This window comes from Mixophyes fleayi, chromosome 5 (assembly GCF_038048845.1).
Source record: "Mixophyes fleayi isolate aMixFle1 chromosome 5, aMixFle1.hap1, whole genome shotgun sequence".
Classification (NCBI taxonomy): Eukaryota; Metazoa; Chordata; class Amphibia; order Anura; family Limnodynastidae; genus Mixophyes; species Mixophyes fleayi.
The window spans coordinates 249,467,097-249,488,660 of NC_134406.1; the positions used below are offsets into that span (position 1 = coordinate 249,467,097).

At 40.3% G+C, this 21,564-nt stretch overlaps 1 protein-coding gene across 4 annotated transcripts in view; it reads right to left on the reverse strand.

Annotated features, from left to right (window-relative positions):
- VPS13B (vacuolar protein sorting 13 homolog B) overlaps positions 1 to 21,564 on the reverse strand; it is a 718,815-nt gene that overhangs the window by 74,029 nt on the left and 623,222 nt on the right. For all 4 annotated transcript variants that reach the window (XM_075213864.1, XM_075213863.1, XM_075213867.1 and 1 more), the window contains exons 42-43: positions 19,546 to 19,895; positions 12,697 to 12,858 (exon numbers count right to left, since the gene is read on the reverse strand). In XM_075213864.1, the coding sequence (XP_075069965.1) occupies positions 12,697 to 12,858; positions 19,546 to 19,895 (512 nt within the window). The remainder of the gene's footprint in view (positions 1 to 12,696; positions 12,859 to 19,545; positions 19,896 to 21,564) is intronic.

A 21,564-nucleotide genomic window follows, 5' to 3' on the forward strand; every position in this document is an offset into this window, starting at 1 on the left:
TTTGTAGTGTTGCAATGTGTGTGTGGAAAGTATATTATTATATTTTAACCTGTGTCCGTAAATCTATAGAGGTATGTACTTTTTTTTATTAGGAACATATGTGTTTTTGTTTACACACATTTTAAATGTCCCCTTTGCCCAATTCCTGCTGGGAGTTATGTCAATATGAATTTTCTAGCAGTCTCTGGATTAACCCTCGATCAGATGAAACTTCACATATACAGTAGATGAAAATACGCACATATTGTAGTTGGAAGCTGTCTGCAGGCCAGTGATGGATAGATCTCACAGCAGATGATCACTAAGAAGCACACAGCAATATATACAGCTATTGTGACTGACACAAGTGAGCAACAGACCTGTACAAACAAAGCGTTGGCTGACTTAGTGTCACTGAGGAATACGCTTGTCACTGTGTATTTTCTAGACATTATTAGATTCTTGTTGGCACAGCAGCATTCCCAATACATTACAAAGATTAATGCTCAAGTCCGCTCCATGGATCACTAAATCAAAGGGGCTAACGGGACAACACGTTGGGAGGATACGCTGATAAAATGTAGAAGCTGTAGAATTAATGATCAGTTTAATTTTTTTGTTTAGAGCAGATTTGTCACATTAAGTAACATCACAGAGCTAGAATAAATAATCACATCCTAAATTGGGACAATAGATGTTACTATCGTTTCTCCCAAAGGAGCTAGAAAACGACGTCATATTTTGTTAGGGGTGCTGTTGTCCTGTTCTCAGTCCTGCCTTCTCCAGCTTAGCCCCAGTAGACTAGCCATGACTCATGCACTAAAAATACATATGAAGAATATAATATACATGTTTTGATTTGAGGCATTTCATTCAACAACCAAAGGTGTGAGTATATTAGAGCATGTTCACAGGCCCAGAAGTGGGTTATCTATGTAAATTAGATGCAAGTGGCAAGGAGTGACTTAGTGACTGAAGGCTGGCATGTCTAGTCAGTTCTTGTTGTGCTGGGTTCTGAGGTGGCTGCTCAGGTAAGTCTTGTTCAAGCTCTTTGAAGGGATTATCCTTGTATCAGATATCTTTCCTGAGGACTGACTCAAGGTGCTGACTCCATGATATCACTCTCGGTGCAGGTTGTCCACAGCCCTACAATTGAGCTCTGTGGCAGAGCTTCTATCAAAATCTATTGTGAGCTCACAGCCTCTTGCAACATGGAGGGTTCTTGGAGGGGGAACCCAATATGGGATTGTTCAAAAGTAGGCTGTCATGTTCCTACAACCATACCAGGACTTATCTGGCCTTGTGACCAGGAGCCACAATCTTCAGGGAAAGCCCATTCACAGATGTGTACAATGGAAGCACCCCATCCGCTAAAATGTTGATATATCCTGTGTCATTCAAAGGCTGATGTGCTCTTACCAAGGGAGGGGCGTGCGCAAACAAAAGTTCACCCAATTTCAATGCACCGCCACCACCTGGATAGATCCATGGACTCGTGCACTTTCCTGGAGCAGAGCCTGGTTTAGTAATGGGCTGCCATACCCAATCTGACCAGGTAAGACAAGATTCTGATATAGCTATTTTAGCACCACTGTTGAGCTCTCTCACTGATTGTAGCTCGCCTGTAACTCTGCATAAGTTGTGTCCTCTTCTCTCAGCCTTACATCAGTGGCCTATTTCTGACCACAGCGGGATACACCTGCAATACTGTCATATAAAATCCCTAACACACAGAACTATGCCTCATTCAAAGTGAATGAAGTCTATTGTCTTGCCCTTTCTCTCCATCAGAATTGAGCACATGCAGACACAATAATAATAAATTGGTACCTGCATTAGGCTAGTGACACACGATGCATCTGAGCATCTGTGCGTTTTAGACCCAGAAACCTGGAACCCAACACCATCTTCTTGGCACACTACTATTAATATGCTCTATAAAAGTTTCCGTATCAGCGCTAGGGTGTCAGGAACGCAACATTTCAGTGCAGGCATAAAAAGAGTGTAAGCACGTGGGTCTTGAGAAAAAGAGAAGCGTAATGGATCCAAGGGTCACCAGTCTAAAATACAAAGAAAGGTGTACCTAATAAAGTGGACACTCACCGCATGTATATATAAAATATAGGTTACGTATATGTAACAGTACTCTATCATTTCATTTAAGAATGAAGTATTTTCATATTGGAAGTAAATAAGCATAATGTAAAGATCATGCATAACCACTAAGTGACATTAATATATAACAGATGTGTATTACTGAGCTGAACAATATCTGAAATAATGCAAATGTTTATACTTAACCAAGTATGTCCACCATGCGATGTCTTACCCCGGTACACTAAACTGCTGTGTTAGAAGGGAAATGTTCCTCTAAATGAGCAGGCGGAATGTGATTGACAAGCTGACAAATTCAGTAGCATTAATGAACTATAAATTTGTGCAGGACCAGCACTAGCTCAGCTAGTGCTGAGTATTGCTTTACTCCACAAACTAAAGACACTGTTGACATATAGGGCAAACGTCACAGGTCGGACCCGAGGACCTAACGCCCGATGTACACACCTGCTCACGATCCCTGAGCAACCTGCCGGCTCCATAGCACCGCAGCTCCCTCTGACACCAATAATCTGTTTTGTAGGACCGCGTATGTGCAGACCCAGATTTTTCACCACCTCCTCCCATTCATTGGAAGACTAATTATCCCTCAGGATAGGGATAATTAGTTAGGGATTAGATAGTTGTCTCCAGCAACTCTGCAGCTAACCACATTGGTCTCCATATCTGCCGCAGACAATCACTCCTGTCTCTAGCAATTCTGCAGCTAACCACAGTGGTCTCTATACCTGTTGCAGATTATCACTCTTGCACTCCAGCGCTTCTAATCTCCAGCAGCCACTTCATACCATCGGGCCTTCTCCTGTCTCAGTTGGATCACCTATTCCCTGTCTCTGTGTTCTCAACTGGTCTCGCCTGGTACTCACTCAGAGGACCGCAGCCTGCGGGGCAGAGGCCACAATGTCCATACCTCCTTGCAGGGGTTCCTGGCGAAAACCATCTGCCTCATTAGACTCAGCCTTAAGGATTCGACTATTATTGTGAATGTGACAACAAAATATGCACTGATTTTTTTTTAATGGAGCCATGAGCAATTAGACAGGCCCTGGCCATGAGGTTAATAGGTATAGGAATACAACTACTGTATTATTAGCAGCTAAGCAAAATGATGGTTCAAATTAAATAGATGTAAAATTAAAATATTTGTCAGAAAAATTGAGAGTTAACAATAAAAGTAAACGGTACTAATATAAAAGGTAGGCAAACAATTTGCATAGACTGGAAAATTGTGTGCTCGGTGTCTGTTATCTGTATATATCATGTGCAATAAAGCACAGCCCAAGGGCATTGGCCATAGGCCCACTATTAGATCACGTAAAAATAAAGCTCGGATAGAAGAGGCTCTAAAAAAGCTTCTGTATACACCCCCAGCTGTCCAAGTACAAAAAGAGATTGCCCCCATTGGAAAGAGGAAAGTTCTCTACTTTCAAGAGCATTGACTGTCCAATGATATTGTAAAATCTCATAGGAAAAATTTAATTATTAAAACTCTAATAGGCAAATATTTTAACTGTAGATTTAGGTGAAGACTTTAGAGTGCCTGCAGAGCTATGCTATTTGCCTACCGAAAAATGTAAGCAACATCAAACAATATTTTTAAACCAGTGGAATGAGTGTCTTATACTCATTTTTTGACCGTTAGGCACGTTAGGCAAGATATCAGATCAGGGTCAACATTTGGTTAGAACTGCACATGAACTAAGATGCCCAGAATTGATGTACAGTTTGTTACACCACAACAATGGTCCTTATACCCGTGTATGTCCGTATTATTAGCAGGCTTTATCTTCACAGTGTACAGCACACACAATGTCTCACTTCCTGGAATTCAGATCATATCCCACCATATGGAACAGTTTCAGTGGACAGCTGTTTAATATCTTAAGTAACTAATTGGATAAATGTGTCAATTGATGGAATGACCTTGATTGATGGACAGAATCATCTAAAATAAATAGAGGTAAGGGCCCTTCATGGCTGGGTGTCATAAAGTAAAACATTGATCATTTGCTGATATGAGAATATGTGAGTATATATCAGCCAATTTCCATACATTTATAGACTATGTAATGTTTTCTTAAAGGAACACCAGCATAAAACAATTTCATTTTAAATGTTTTTAATAAAAGCCAGTTTCAAATTAATGTTTTGTCTGTTTTTTTTAGCTTGGAAATGCTTTATGGACAAGCCCACTATGGAGGCCTCCTCCCACTGCCCCCCACCCCCCCTACTTTTTATATATGTTCCTGTCAGACTGGGTGTGTGGCGCATGGCTGTGACATCATAGCAAAGCGCCACACTCCCTGACCATTACCAACATGGAGGAGCAGCAGCTGGGAGCTTCAGAGTAAGAGGATGCTGGATGTCGCCTCTCTATTTCAGTGGCCAGGCTCGGTTACAATGGGAAAATAAAAACCATGAATGAGTGACATTACATCACTCATTCAGTGTTTTAAGCGTCCCCTAAACTTTGACACCCTAGGCAACTATCATGTTGGCATAGTGGTAGTGCCAGCCCTTCCAGTAGGATACACAACACTATAAGCTAATTGGCAATAATGGAGGTATCTAGTATAATACAGCACACACAATTTACCCATAAACTCTGCTGTTTTGATAGTCAATTGGATGCAAATCTTAGTCAGTGAAGACTTTTGGGCATCAGTTTTACTATACAAAAATAGGTGACAACTATACCCTTTCAGGCTATAAGCAAATAGGGTTTTGTTTTCTTTTTAAAGCATATTTGAATCTACAAATTCTATATTAACCTTTATCAACATACAAAAAAGCTCATTAAAAATAAGTATTTTTCTTCAGATTATGGCATATTCTGGTGTGGAAAATAATGTACCGTATTCCTAAACTGAACTACAAATAAAAGCTCTAAAGTGTGTATGCGTGTAGAAAAGGTAAGCATTGCTGCCTCCTGTTGTGGCCGACCACCATAACAAGCCCAGTCCGAGTGCTTTTTACTGCCATTATCTCCCTGGTGAGACGCCGGGTGTGGTCAGTGTGGGCGGAGATGTTCGTTAATGTCATATCTTTACAACGGACCATGTCCACAGTACAAGCTCCAACTATTGAAGTGGACGCCAAATACTTGTTGGCGAACAACGAAACCAGGAAAATTGACATCTCTATGAGTACGACAAGCTTTGATTAAGCAAACTACAATGCAGCATTATATATGTGTTTGCTTGACATATACGTATTTCCGGTTAAGCGTGCCAGTTACTATTGTTTGCCATTTTGAAAAAGCTGCTGAGATGGTGTGAGCCGGACGACCAATAAGACGTTGCAAGCTTCATGCTTGTGGTCTCGTATTGGTCCACACCCCTCTCAGTCAGGGGTGGAACAGTGTATCCCTAGGTACCCTAGCAAAGTTTGGCTAGGGGCCTGGTTATGTCAAAGTAACCTCCAAGCCCCCCCCCCCCCCCACTCACAGAGGACGCCTCCTCGGAGCGTGCAGGGCCGGAATCTGCGCCACCGAAAAGAGGACTCTGGTAGCCTTGGGGGGGTGATGTGGAGGCACTTGGGGTGTGGGGGGCACCCAAATGCGGTCTTGGGGGGTGCGGGATTCCTGATGTGGTCTCAAGCTAGCTCTGCTACTGCCCTTAGTAGCATAGCAACACAAAGCTGAAGAACGAGCAAGTCCCTGGAAAGATGGCTGCATGGAGCAGCCCCGGGGTTTGGTGAGAGGACCAGTGGGTAGGGTGATTTTTTCTCCCATTGTAGTGGAATGCAGCTTTATTTTTCATTTACAGTGTGTTCCATGCTACCCCTGGTGACAGACTACACAGGATGAAGCAGGATAACTGAAAGGCAAGGTGGATATAGTATAAGACGAAACTTAAATGTTTAAATATGATTGATTTTAAAAAGTTTAATTGAAATAGGACAACTGGCTAGAATACAGGTTCGGCTGATAACAATATTTCAAATTAATTGTAGATATCTGGTTGAGTGTGAGATAGTTTCCTCTATATAAATGGCTCCACCTGAAATACATTTAGTGTAGGTCTGTTAATAAGAAATCCAGTGATTGCCAATTGTGCTCTAATGATACTTCTTTCTTCATAACCTTGAAGTGTTAAATAAGCTGAATAAACCATTTACTGTAAACTTCTTGTATCTATTCATCCCGAGAAACTCCATACACTCATTTTAATTACCGCAGAGTAAACACAGGAGTTAATTGATCTGAATGAAAGAGAGATGCAATCGCTTCAAACTATTTTCATTGAGTTGAACTGCGTTACCATACTAAGAAAACATTTTATAAAGGTTACACAAAGTATTCAGTGGCTGCCGCTACCTCTCGCTGCTTAACTAATAAGAAATATGAACCAGTCAGAGAGAAGCAAGATGGTTTGGTTTTCAGTAACATAATGTGGTATATAAGAACTTGTCCTGTCTTATTTTTATCCCCAAGTGTGAGTCAAATATGAAGCAATGCCTGGGGGAAGTCCCGTTCTCCAACAGAATGGATTATTCACATTTATCTTGCAATCTGCTCTCTCCGAGTTCTTAAAATTCACTCACTTGGCAAGTAGAGAATTATCATGAGGAATGAAATAATTTCATAACTATGAGATCATGCCGCATTCCATGAAACTGACACTTGCTGGGATTGTCCAGGCTTGGGCACTGTTTTGACTTACAGGTAATCCCACTTCATTAATTCATTTAACATGGAAATTATTTGGGGGGAAGAAAATAGCATGTCAAGAAAACCACAAGTGCTTTATATGTAGGGTGGAATTCATAATATATACCGGATAGGCGATAATCTGTATTTCCTCCCAGAGACTCAACACCACACCGATATTATTCAATATTGTTGCAATTTCCTCCAAATATTAGATGTCAGTTGTCCAAAAAAAAAAAAGAATCTAAGCTGTAAATGAAAAATAAAATATGGATTGACAATTTATATTTCTTTAGAGCCAGTCCTTTAGAGGTTTGCGCTAAGCGTCCTCATGTGATTGTGGATAGATAAAATGGTAACAAAGACTAAAGCTGGGGCTAGATCCTTCTCAAGAAAAGTGCAGCTTCCGCCTACACACGGCACCACAGGATCATTATTCATGAAGTGAATCTAGTGAGTTCACTGCAGCCCATCAATTCACTAGGAACCAGTCATGAGCCACTGAAGAGGTTAGTACAATGTGTAACTGTCGTGTTAGGACTATAGAATGCATTATATATATATATATATACATATATATATATATATATATTAAAAGCACACAATAGATATAAAAACAGCGCTAATAACCAAAACGTAACCACCAATGTAAATCACTGGTAAAATGATGTACCAAATAAACACAGTCAGTCCCTGAAAAAACACATAGCTCATTTAAGAGCGGCAGCCTTGAATAACTTGGATCCAGATGGTTAGTCCGGAAGGGTGTAGTAACTGCGAATGGATAAACAAGTATGGCGCCCCAATGTGTAGTATTGTGAGTAATTTATAATATCAACCCATCTGGTGCTGGGCTAACAATTGATCCTGGTGGAGGTTTTATCACATATTGGTGATATATTACATAACTATATTACACTATATGTGTTTTTTCTATTCTTTGATCCACATTGTCGCTACTGTTGGAGAGGGGGAGGTATCACCTCAGAAGAGGAACTCCTATTCTACCATATGTTCTTCGACTTCATCTTTATGGTACGCATTGTATTACATCTTCCTAAATTACTCACAATACTACACATGGGGCGCCATACTTGTTTATCTATTCGCATATATATATATATATTCGTACACCCTACCGTAAACTCTAATATAGTATTAGCAGCGACTGAGGAGTTCTATAGCCATACATAAGCACAAAACCACAGGCTAAATGCTTTTATTAAGTCAGGTGACTTTCTAATATCCGCAGTAATTCCAGTTACAATACATATAATACACGTTATAATGAAAAAAGTAAGAGATAATGAAGGAGAATACTGGCTTGCCTTTGGTGCAGCAGTTGAATATTATATATAACTGTCCGGACCAGTGCCCCCCTAGGCTACATGTGCACCCCATATGCTAGGAGAGGGGTCCAAGATGCCGATGTATTGGGGCCCAAGCTCTCGCTCAGAGGCCTTGTTTATTTCCCAGCTCTCCACTGTCAGTTATCTGCTATTCTAGTCATCACTTTAATTCATGTTAATTTACATCACGGTCCCTTCTCACGTAGCCTCCTACCCCCATATCTGCACAGCTCCCCTGTCCCTCACACAGCTCCTGGTATCTTAATCAAATCATCTTATTTTTTATTGCTCCTGTTAAATGTACCCAGTTCATTAAATTTTCCATCTGACACGCAGTACCCAGGAACAGTGTATTATTGGATCTTCCTCCACCCCCAGTATTATATCATCCATTAGGCATAAATAGCCGTGTGCTGCTTCCTTTCTGCAGCACAACATTTTAGACCGTGCTATGTATCATGGTAACCCAGGACCAGACTTGTGACCACACTTGTGGACTCTCTTGTAATGTCCAGCATTCTTTCTGAGAGAGTTTGGAATGTCCAGCATTCTTTCTGAGAGAGTTTGGAATGTCCAGCATTCTTTCTGAGAGAGTTTGGAATGTCCAGCATTCTTTCTGAGAGAGTTTGGAATGTCCAGCATTCTTTCTGAGAGAGTTTGGAATGTCCAGCATTCTTTCTGAGAGAGTTTTGCAATCTCCCTGATGTCAGGGTAGAACGAGAAGGATCGGATATGACTCAGGATGATAACCGATTTCCGTCACCACACTCCTCCCACCACAGACAGAGCATGATGGCATGAATAATGTCATTAAGTCTCACCCCTCTCTCCAACTCCAGGAAGAGTATACTTTCCATAGTTCCTGCTCACTCCAATCAGTAGTGCCCACTGCTATTTAAAATCAGGTAGACCTTGTACTAGCTTAGAGCTTTAACCTCCTCTCTATCAGTCTGAAGTTAACCTCTCCATATTCCTGTATGTACCTCTCAATTCTCATCACATCACTCTTTCCACACTCATCAGCTGTCCGGAATGATAACCATAACGTTTGTTCACTTCTTTGGTTTTCGGTCTGTCATAAAAACAAAACAAAAAAGGAACGTAGAGTAGAATCACCTGCACCAATCAACACTGCTCAAGCCAATCCCAAACACTTCCCCTGTGTTTTGTTTTCTCACCATTATCAATCAGTCATCACCATTTATCTCAGCCACACCCATATTCCTTCTCTTAACCCCCAGATATTTCACAGGTTACATTCTCCTTCCCCACACATCAGTCAGAAGGTGCTATCTACCATAGATTCTCTCACCTCAATTCCCCAATTAGAATCAATTTGTACTTTCATTTCCCTAGTTTTCAATTTGATCCGTATACAGGTTCCTCTATTCCTTTATTTCAATTCAGTTAAGTGTTTCTCTAGTTACTTCATTCAATTTGTGTAACCCTATTCACATGTCCTACGCCCATCTTCCCAGTCCTTGTAGCAATTTCTACAGTTCCTTCATTTAGTTTGTATAACCATTTCCATGTTATACATGTAAATTGTACACCCCTTCCCAGCCATTACACAACTGTAATGGCCACTCAAATCGTATATACATTTCATGCGCCCTTCTTGAGACGTAGAATTGTTTCCCCACCTTACCTCAGTCCCATTCATACTGAGGCTTCACAGCCCATGTTTGGTCATTTCCCACAGCTCTCTCTTTCCACCTATTTCCCCTGTCCTTTATATTAAAATTTACACTTATCCCATATTGCATATTCATGGTCTTGTTTTCCTAGTTTCCTGTGTTTATTTGCATGTTTGTTTGACATTCGATTGGTTACATATTTCCTCAGTTCTTATAAGATACATAAACCCATAACCCCAGTCTTTAATTTAATTTATATTTATATTTCCCCAAATCCTTATTTACATTTATACCCATTTCTCCAGTCTTTCATGAAGTATAAATCAATGTCCTAAGTCCCAGGTTTGTATAACCATTTCCCTAGTTTATTCTGTTCACATGCCCGTTTCCCCAGTCCTTTATTCGGGTTACATCCTTTCTTCTCCCCAGTCCTTCACTTTCTGACATCAATCACCCAGTTCTAATTCTTAAGTTTTGCTTCATAATTCTGCATGCTGAAATTCATTAGTTTAGGACTTCTTCAGTCTCACTTCTGTTTACCTGCACTATAATCCATCATCACCATTTATTTATATAGCGCCACTAATTCCGCAGTGCTGTACAGAGAACTCACTCACATCAGTTCCTGCCCCATTGGGGCTTACAGTCTAAATTCCCTAATATACACACAGATTAGGGTCAATTTGTTAGCAGACAATTAACCTACCAGTATGTTTTTGGAGTGTTTCCATCCTTCTATCAATGTTGTGTCCAGAGGATCCACATATCTCTCCTATATCCTAAACAGTTATCTTCCTTCTGCTATACCCACAAATTATCTTTTCTTCCAGTTTTTTGTAAGATAATCAAACTTACTACTTCCATTTACTGATTTACCATTACTTACCGTACACTAAGGAAAATGCTTTAGACAGGATGAGAGGATGGAAGTGCGGAATATGGAACCATGTAAGCATGTCGTGATAAGAGATCGATGATGAGTATTCTCTTCAGGGACAATCGTCTATACTAACGGAACTAATCCAACAAGATGGAAACGAGAGAAAGAAAATAGTCCCAAAATTAAATCTTACAATAATTCTTGTCAAAAGACTTAGAGGTCTATTTATGGTCCTTCACAGTTTGTCCCTGTTATTAATCAATTCTTATTGCAGTAATAAGAAATTATTTAACGTTGCATTTATAAAAATTGTTCATCGGGGACAGCGGCTCTGAAAAGAGCCTGTCCCTGCAGAGAGTCTAGGTCCTTACCCGGCCAATGCACTACGCATACTCAGAAAACTATTAGCGTTAGGAGGGAGGAGCATGAAAGCCTGCTGGGGAAGTATCAAAAGATCCATCTCCTGTGATGCCGCCCCTTATAAGCTATACATGCAAACACCATGTTTACATGATGTTGACTATCGGTGTCAAGATCCAAAAAGCTTAGCTTTGATAAATGAAGAATTATGAGGACTGCAGTATTCTGCGATAGCCTAATGCAGGAAACTTGATAAGAAGCCCCTTAGACCTAAAGCTTGAGACTTGTTGATGACTCATTTCAAACTGAAACAAGAGGCAGTGACCGAGCGGCATACAAATACTGGCTGTTTGACATTAAAATGCTTAGCACGCTACATTCCAAACCCAGGAACCAAAATGCGTTTAGAATTGTTTCTCACTTTACAATTAATGGTCCAAGGAAGAAAGAACCACCAAGGCACCAAGGTTATTTTATTCTCTTCTGCATGCCAAGGATTCCAGTTCCCCCACCTTCATCTGCCCCCTGGTAAATGTTCATAATGAGCCTGGGATTATAACCGGTTTCTCTATGTAGTCTTCCGATAGGTGAGAGAGACCCATAACCACGTCTGCTTTATAATTACTCAAGTATGTTGTACTGCAATGTCACTCTGCTATATAATGAGTTGAATATAACAAAAGACCATACCATTTTTTAAGAAAGAGTGGACAGATGACTTCTATAAACTGTATTTTCATACTACTGACTGTGGAGATGACAGGTTCACTTTAAAGACTAAAAAAAAAAAATTAATCCTGTGGCTACTACTTCAAAAACATGAAAGCAGAAAACTGCCAGAGTACATCATAAAAACACTGTAACATGCTGGAATAAAATCTGTATACACTCTATCATTACATCTTGTGTATTATGTGAGCACGGTGTAATGAGGTGTTAATGAAACGAAGAGTAGCCATGGAATTTTTAGAAGGTGATTTAAGGCATTTTACTCGGCAATCTGATAAAACACCATGTTCTGCTAGATACGTTATTCCGGGTCCTTGGTTAGTTTAGACTAGTTTTCATTTACATCATGCTCCAAACCTTCTTCAAACACGTAATCACCTTGTTTCAGAACAGAATTGTATACGCTCGCCAAAGCAGCCTGTAACAGCATTTGCAAATGCTGCTGTGCACATCTTATTTGGAGGAGGAACAGGATATACAGAATCTTATACAGCATTTTTCAGGGTTTATATTGCGGATCGAAATATACACAACAGCCATTTTTTCTGCCTACAGTGTACTATGTACCTACGATGTCGCAGGAACATGGTTTTAGCAAGGTGCAACTTTGCGCCTAACTTTGAACAAGGACCTCTGACTACAGGAGACATTCTATTTTTTAGGGCTCAATTTTGAGTCTTAAAAGTCGCCTTATGGTCCCCAAAATATGTCTATAAACAAACGGACAATGTGTTCCAGAAATGATAGACAGTTGCTTAAATGCTGAAGCAGAACATAAAATATGAACCAGTGAATTAAGCGAGTGAATAAGCACCACTTGGCAATCCTGACTGCTAGCGTGCAGCACGGTACAGTTCTCAGATCAGTAAATACTTTGGGGGAAACCACTTACTGTTTTCATTTTGTTCTGGTATTTCTAGAAATTAAACCATGAGAAAATGTAGGGAAGGCTTAATGAAATGTATTGGGTGGCTTGGAAATGGCTTTGATTTGTACCTGTGGGGACTTGTGTGAGCGCCAGCAGTATTGGTGGCTATGGAGACTGGCCAGCACTATATTCTCGTCAGTATCCAACTGGCCAAACCGCAGGGTCTCCTGTGTGTCATTACAGACGACAAAATGACTGTAGATCAGCTCCTCTGCCTCGGGGCACTGGTTCTGAAACAGAGAAACAACAGACTGTAATAAAAGCAAAACCATCAAAATACTTTCTCTGTGTCCTAAGTGTTCACTTACACTGGTTACCAGGAAAGGACTCACAACTGTATTTTGTGCACAATGTGCAGGAACGACTGGAGGAAAAGGGCCTCAATATCAGTAATAAACACAATAAAACGCAAACAGTGTATAAATGTTATTATTAATGTTATTTACATAGTGCAATTCATATTACACAGCGCTGTACAAAAGATATGTAATCATTCCCTGCCCCATTGGAGCATACAATCCAAATTACCTACCACACACACACACGGGTCCATTTTGTCAGAAGCCAATTAACGTACCAGCATGTTTTTGGAGTGTGGGAGGAAACCAGAGCACTTGGAGAAAACCCACACAAACACGGGGGGGGGGGGGGGGGGGAAGGGTACATAAAAACTCCTCACTTCCCTACTGGGGATTTAACCCACGAACCAAGCTCTGCAAGGCAGCAATGCTCACCATTGTGCCACCGTGCTGCCCTCAGTAGTGTGCATGTGTTAAAGTGCTTAACATGCCTTAACCTTCTTGAGATTATAGATAAAATTAATTTCTCAGTCTAAGACTCCTCCTAACAGTTCAGATCCCGAGGGGTCTGTGCAAATTCTTTGACTCAGAAAAGAACATGGCCTAGTGGGAAGCCACGTGTTTTCACAAGAATGTTAGCAAGTTGGGCACATCTGGTGGGGTTTGGGTGGATGATGGGAAAATATAATTCTCTACCAATTTTGCTACTCAAAATGTCAAGAGATATGGTCTTACTAATATTGGCTGTGAATGGCAGAGGAGTGGTGAACGTGTGCCGCACGCATCAGTAATTAAAGGATATTTTGTGAACAGAGGAGGAGATTAAGGGGAGACATAGCACTCTCAGAGTTATAGGCACTTCCCTGGGGTGTAGCCACACCCCATTGTGTTGTGTACACGCCCCCATAATAATGCAGACACGCCCCCTTTCATCGACTGTGCCACTTTGAAGGACTCCAATGTTGTCACTGGTTCTTAATGAATACTGCAGTTTAATTCTGTTGCTTTAAATAACACTGCAATTTTACATCATGAAGTGCTCTCAATAATTAGAAACTTTTACAAATAAATATGAAGCTAATATTCTAATAACAAAGTTTTCATACAAGAGAGTTTTAAGGTTTTGCCCAATAGATGGCGGTTCTAGTTTCACCCTAGGACAATAAAGAACTTGATCTGCAAGACAATATGATATCAGCAGCAGTTAGCACTGACTATTAATATTGCTCTATACATGCAATGATCACACATTATTCTTTCACTCCTTCCTGCATGTGGTGGGAAATACCCATGACATGAGAGGAAACAAGAAAATTACTAAAACAATTACAGAAATATGTCCTCCTGAAGATCATGTTAACATTGCCAAATCCCTTTATAAATCAGTAAAACCATTCTTAGAATATACCTGTCAGCAATATAACAGTGTGACATATGGCTTCGCTTAATGAAATACACAACACTCTATCACTCGCCTCAATTCGTAATATTACAGGCAGCAACAGTTAAGCGAGTCTCTCATTCACACGGTGATCTGTAGGTAACCATTTATGTGTTTATATGACCAGTAGTATTCCTATACGTAACTTAGCCTAGCTTGTGTGTTTAATCAGAGCAGGAAACCCCCCATCAGTGGAGACCATGTTCTGGTATTTTCTGTACATCGGATCTATCTCATTTACAATGTTCTAACACAACTCGCTGCTGCCACACAGACTAGGGGGGTGACTGAGCAAGCTGAATGATGCTTGGTAGGTGACAATCACACAACAGACAGATGGAATGAATTTTGCTATTATACCCCATTCATACCGCACCAAAAACCCGGGTTTTGCAGAGGCACGCTGAAAAACCTGGGTCTTGGTGCAGTATGAATAGTCCAACCACAAAATCCCGGGTCTAAAATCCCGGGACTTAGACCCGGGATTTTGAGAGGGGTAATTCCCGTGTTGGACCCCGCTCGCCTGCAGTATGAATGGTGCAACCCGTGTAATTCCCGGGTCTCACCATTCATACTGTAAAAAAAAAAAAAATTGGGAAGTAAAAAAAAAAGTAAAAAAAAAAAGATTTTAATTAATAAAAAATACAAAACAAATGTTTATTTAACTTATTTTCAGCCAGCGGTGTCTCCGGTGCGTTGCCGGCTGTCAGGGGGACCTCTGGGTACTAAAATGACGTCATTTCTAATGGACTAGAAATGACGTCATTTTAGTACCCAGAGGTCCCCCTGACAGCCGGCAACGCACCGGAGACTCCGCTGGCTGAAAATAAGTTAAGTAAACATTTGTTATGTATTTTTTTTTAATTAAAATCTTTCTTTACACTTTTTTTTTTCTAAAACCCGGGTCGGGCAGGTGCAGTATGAACCCGCCCGACCCGGGAATCTTCTTATCTATACTGCCCTGTGCCCCGGCAATATCCCGGGTTAACAAACCGGGATATTGCCGGGGCGGCAGTATGAAAGTGGTATTATTCAGATAAAATGGATTTTGTTATTATGAAGGCTAAAAAAGTTCTAAATCTTTTACAATGCATCCAGGAGATGCAGAAACAAGGCAGGAAATTGGGAGGAGCTTGATGACTAGTGGGCGGGTAATCATATCATCAGGCCACACCCACATCAGTAAAAACTATGCAGCAAAGAGCGATGATGTAATTTGAGGGGGGGATATCTTCTACAACTCCTGCCAGAAAACTTAATACAGTCCCTCGTATTTGCCCACTGATATCTGGGGTAAGGGTTGTACATCCCTGCTGTCCTCATTTAACAAATATACTATATAGAAGTAATAAAATGTTAATCAAATTTGTATTGTATATCGCTGTACTTATTTTACTTTTGTATATTAAAATCACTCCCCTGCCGGCACTACTATAGTAGTCATAAGCAGCGATAGAAAATCTATTTTATTATTTGTCCTCCAGAATCCAATTCAAATCACTCACCCTTACCTACAAAGCCCCCAAGAACACTACCCCTGCATACATCTCTAATTTCATATCAAAATACTCTCCCTCCCACCCTCTTAGATCTACCTCTGACCTGCACCTTGTCTCATCTCTGGTAACCACCTCTCACTCCTGTCTCTACAAGACTTCTCCTGTGCTGCTCCCCATTGTTTTCATGTCTGCATTTATTTTGTCGATATACAATGGTCACCTGTGATTGGGCTCTGTATTACACAGTGGTCATAAAAATAATGGGTTCTGAATTGTACACTGACCACCAAACAATGGACTCTGCCATGTACATTAGCTACCAGAGAAATGGGTCTGTATTGTTTACTGGTCACATGAGTGGGTTCTGCACTGGAATATTTTATGGGCAGCGCATTGTTCCAGTATGTTGTGGGTGGACACTGTTATGGTAAAGAGTGTGTGGTAGTCACTCTGAGAGTCACTGCTTAATAAAAGATGTGAATAGCAATGGGTATCTTAAGTAGAGCTCACCATTGCAGGAGAGACAGTGCTAAAAGGCCAGAAATATCTGTCAAATCTAGTCAATGTATTGGATGGAGGTCTGATAGACTTGAATGTTTCTGTTTGAACAAAAGTTTGTGTAACAATAGCCCACGGAAGAAAAAAAATCCTACATTTTAACTGCATTGTTCAAAACATGACACTAAAACAGTATTTTGAGCTGTATTTTTTTACAGTGATATTTGAACCAGCTGTAAGGATTTAGATCACACTAGCTCTTGTTTTATGAATGTCCTCCTGCAACAAGCAAAGCCATGGAATGCCCTTAAAAAAGAATGTTTGATATAAAACAGATGTTTTATCTTCTGCTAGGGCTGCTGCTGTAGTGCCATGTTAGGTAATTAATCCAAACACTTCTCCAGCTCTGCAGGCATATAAATAAAGATGACTTTGTTTTTCTTCAGCTAATTCATGGGAGGAGCACCCAAAGCACCCAGGGGAGACCGGGAAGATCGCTTTATTAGCCAAGGGGTTTAGGGCTAGGAATTCTGGCTCCCAATGTTACACATACAATTAATTATATGAGACACACAGCTCGAGAAGGGAGTTGAAGAGAGTCACATGGAACATCTATATTGCACAAGCACTTCATTAAGGGCTCGCTATGGGGGGGACAATGGACCAACGCGTGCCTCATGTCCAAGTGGTTCTTACACAATCAAGATTAATGACTGGAGATTTTCTATAAATGGAGTGATTAATTCAAGGTCATTTCATATTCTAAACAGCTTACTACCTATGATTCATCCATAACTCCCTGTATGGTAGGAGCAGTGTATGGAGACCAATCATTATAGGCAATTGCCATAAAACAAAATGATTCTAGAATGTTGTTGATCACGATACGTTGTTTATGAAAATTCTGACTACTTTGATGCGGAAATGAAGGCATCATGAAGGAGGAGGAAAATGATGGTGGGAGTGCGGAGGCCTCCCAAGTTTACGTGAAGAAAGTGATCGATACGTACAATGCAAGGGTTGACCACAGTCCTGCTTCCTGAGTTACACAGTGCAATGGTGCTCCTAGTGGCCACATTGCAATAAATATAAAATGACTTCTGTTAGTATGGCCTAGCTTTTATTAAGGTGCCAATGAGATAGAAGTAGCCTAGAAGCCCTTCTCTTCAATATACTAAGGCAAACTTAAAACAGAAGGTATTAACATAATCCTATCCAGTTTATAACAACCAGCATTAGATTTATTACTCTAAAAACTGTGGGTCAACCAATTCCGGTTTAGTAGCAGAGATACAGAACACCAGTGTACATCAAACGTGGAAGTAAAGACCAATGACTTTTGAAATTAAAGATTCGAAATGCATTGTGTTGCTTACTCAACTAATAGCATTGACATTTACAGGTATTTAGAATGAAGTGTTTCTCTGGGATGCCAAAACTTAATCAGAAACTAGTTGAGGTGAACAAATCAGTTTGCTTCATTTAAAGACTTATCAAATACTGTGTTGCAATATGTTTAAAAAGACTGGAAAACCCCCTCAGTGCTATAGGAAGTAGTGCTGTGTTTTTGAACTCTATGTAGTATCCGCTCTCAGCTAATGTTATAAAATACAGTATTGTTTTCTGGTGCGCTGAGTGATATTCTCTTTGTCTATACTATAGGTGTCAGACAGTATTGTGTATGTGACATGCATTCTGAAACAATACTATAGAAAGCAGTATGGAGTCCTGGAGATCTATGAAGTGTCCACTCTGAGCAATGTATATCATTGCAAATATACTGATTTTTGTACTGGAAATGTATTGATTTATGAGGTATTATGCCATGTTGGAGGAAACTTGTTATTGTAAAAAAGGAAGAAAGGAAATTCCATTCTAATTAAGTCTTTTCATCAGAGTAACTAACACATCTTTTTAGCCTGAAAACACAACAAGGGTTTGTTACCTTTCTATCCTGTGTATTCTGTCCTGTTAAAAAGATAGGGGACTATTTGAATAATGTAACAGCAAGTAATTTAGGAAATCACAGATTGATGCAAATGTTGTTAAGTTTAAATTACATTAAATCCAAGTTTAGAGAATATATTACATCCTGATGCTAAACATCTGATATAATATCTCAGACTTTTGTGACAGATAGGATCAGGGGGCTAGGTTAGCCCCGGTCACCATGTGTCTCAGAAACAGTATATAAAGAGCTGCATTTTAACTGTAATATACCATCTGTACTTTGGATGATCACTAGTACCTCCAACTAGTGTGTAGTGGTCCTTGTAAGGACCCTTTAGTAATAAACATCACTGCTTGAAGATTCTGCATGACACCTATTGTCTGCTGTATACTGTGATGATCAGATAAGAGCTTACACTCCAGTCCGTTCCCCGGATGTCCAGTGTTGAACACAGTGTCTCTGTGTCAACCCTCTGCCCTCTACACAGAAGGCCTGATCCATAGTAAGTGGCCAAGTGGTACCAGCCAGCCCACAGCAAAGAGGCGCTGCAGCAGCTATCCCAGCTACCCAGAAGTACGCGGCTCCAGGTGCCGGTGAAGGAGCCCGGTGGTGGCAGTTGACTCCTCCTACAACTATTGCACAGGTGACTCCAATAGGAGTGGTCAGTAACAGTCTGCTACTGACGGTGAGAAAGCAATCCAGATAAATTGTGTTACATCCCTTCATCCTCTTCCCAACAGACTGGGTGGGTAAGTAAGCCCATCCAGTCACACTGCCTGTTGGTTGTTTTTTTTAAGCACTATGCTCCATCCTTTCTGAGTCTATGTTATATAAACAATATGGTGTGCTGGAGTATGGTAATGTAGTAATGAGTGTCTCACAATATAGAAGCTGAGATGTAACATGGAAACAATATTTTAATTTTCCTTTTAAACTGTGGGCACTTGCAGATGCAAATACAGGCATCTTGTTATTTTACAAAGCTGTAATCTAGAAGAGGAAGCACTGCAGAGCCATAGAAATGAATTATGCGACTATTATAACTATGAAAATCGTCACATTCTGCATTTCTTGCATGTATATAAACAAATAGAGATAATGTTCCAGCTCTCCCTGGGTGCTTGTTACATTACTTATCTGATTTACAGAACAGAATAACTCTTCTGGCACTGATAGACATGGAAGTGATGCAAGCTGCGTCTCACTGACCTAGTTAACAAGCGTCTTACCTGTTGCCAAGCCTGGATGGCTGTGCTGATGGAGTGTACAGAGTGCTGCCCAAAGTTCACAAATATTGGATCCACCAGGACAGTACAATCAATAAACTTTTCCAGAGCACTAATGGAAATGGCCATGTGCCCCTGGATGTGGAATTGTTTTACTAGACTCTTCATGGTGAGATTACGGCTTTCCAAAAGCTGGCAGTCGGCCTCGGTGGAGAACCGTATCTCTTTACAGACGGATGTGCCACTCCACTGCCGCAGATACACACAGGGCTCCTTAAGAGAGATGACCATGTACTCCAGGTCACTCGGGGTTGTTTTATCAGAGAGAAACGGTTGCAGGCATTTGGGTGGTTCTAAAAGGAAAAACAGCAAAACAAACATAATAAGATTACACTCTGCTGTTCCAATTAAATGTACAAAAAATATAATAACAAGGGAAGTACTTTCTCATATTTGACATTTCTTTGTAAGGTGATCTAATGGCTTTAAAATTGTACACGTTTATTGTGTAAATTAGCTATTTTCCATATCCTAATTACTGTTACTGTGCTGAACTGGGCCAGAAATGGGCATCATTAAAAAATCTCAGTCATAAACAGACCCATTCAACACACTGTCAGCCAAGAGAAACACAAGGAAAGGAAATTTTTTGTAGAAGAGACCAGATGCATCATGTTCAATGTTCATGTTCTTTACACTTTACTTAAGGAAGAACCTTGCTCAACTCTGCCCTGATCCATCTTATGTTTTAGATACAAAATTGATACACTTCCTACAAGGGATACTGTCATCACAGTTATATCATTTAAACTTATGTAAACACAACTTTCAGAAGCCTATCATGACACTATGTTGCATGAATAGATTCTCACTACAAAAGCCCACATGTTTGGAGCTGCAACATTTTTATTTATTTTTTTTACTCATGTTCCACTTTCTCTGTGTTAATGCACTGGATTTGCAAATAGTGACCACCTAGAATTATCATTTACCACTAAAAGGAAAACTCTATTTTGGATGGAGTTCTGTTAATACTTTTTGATAATTCTGAAATACCTTTTGTTCCTGTGATGCACCCAATCCAGTTGGTCCCCAGACACATACAGTGGTTAAGGGAACCAGTCTTTACTCCCACCGACATGCTGCTGATGGACAACAAAGTGCCCATATGGTAATAGCCACCCCACTTTGCGTAGAAATAGGGGAGCACCCCGGGACTGCAGCAGATATTGGGGGGCTCTCCTCACTACATGTGAGGCAGCAGGTTGTCCATCTACAACATGCCACCAGCAGGAACAAGGACAGACCCAACCACCACGACATAGATCGGTTTGATTGCTGGACCTCAGGTAAGTAATATTTAACATGTTTAACTTACGAAGCTACATCCAAAACTCAGTTAACCTTAAATTAACTAATAAAGCTTAGGTGATTTGTGGTCAATTAAGCAGGATATATTATTAAGGGATCAGCACGCAATGTGATTCCAAATCAACTGAGAGAAAAATGTAAATTCGCAATGGTATTAGTTTAAAATTCAGAACTGACAGGGCCCAATATTTATAAAGAAAAAAAAAAACATTAACAAAAAATTATTTTCATCGTGTCGCTTTAAAACACAATCTGATTACCTAGCGTCGTTCTCTGAGCCCTTAGCATGGATAATTGCATTACAAGTGTAACTTGAGGCTTAGACTACTCTCAGTTGAGTACAGAGATAATTAGGTGGACCCCAAATGTATGTCCTTTTATCATAAACTATTATTGTCCGTAATCATACTAAAAACAATACAAAACACTTAAGACTCTAAGACGGAGCCGTGTACATTTCTGGAGAGAGATGGCCGTGTTTGCGGAGGAACAGATGTTTGCACTGGCCGATGGGAAGAGTTAAGCCAAGTGAGTGTGTTCTTTACAGAGTAGGCACACCAACCTTGCAGTGCACAAATTAGATTTCATCTTGTAGGATTACTGAAATGCGATAAACGTGTGGAGGGGTAGAGGTACACCATAACCAATCTA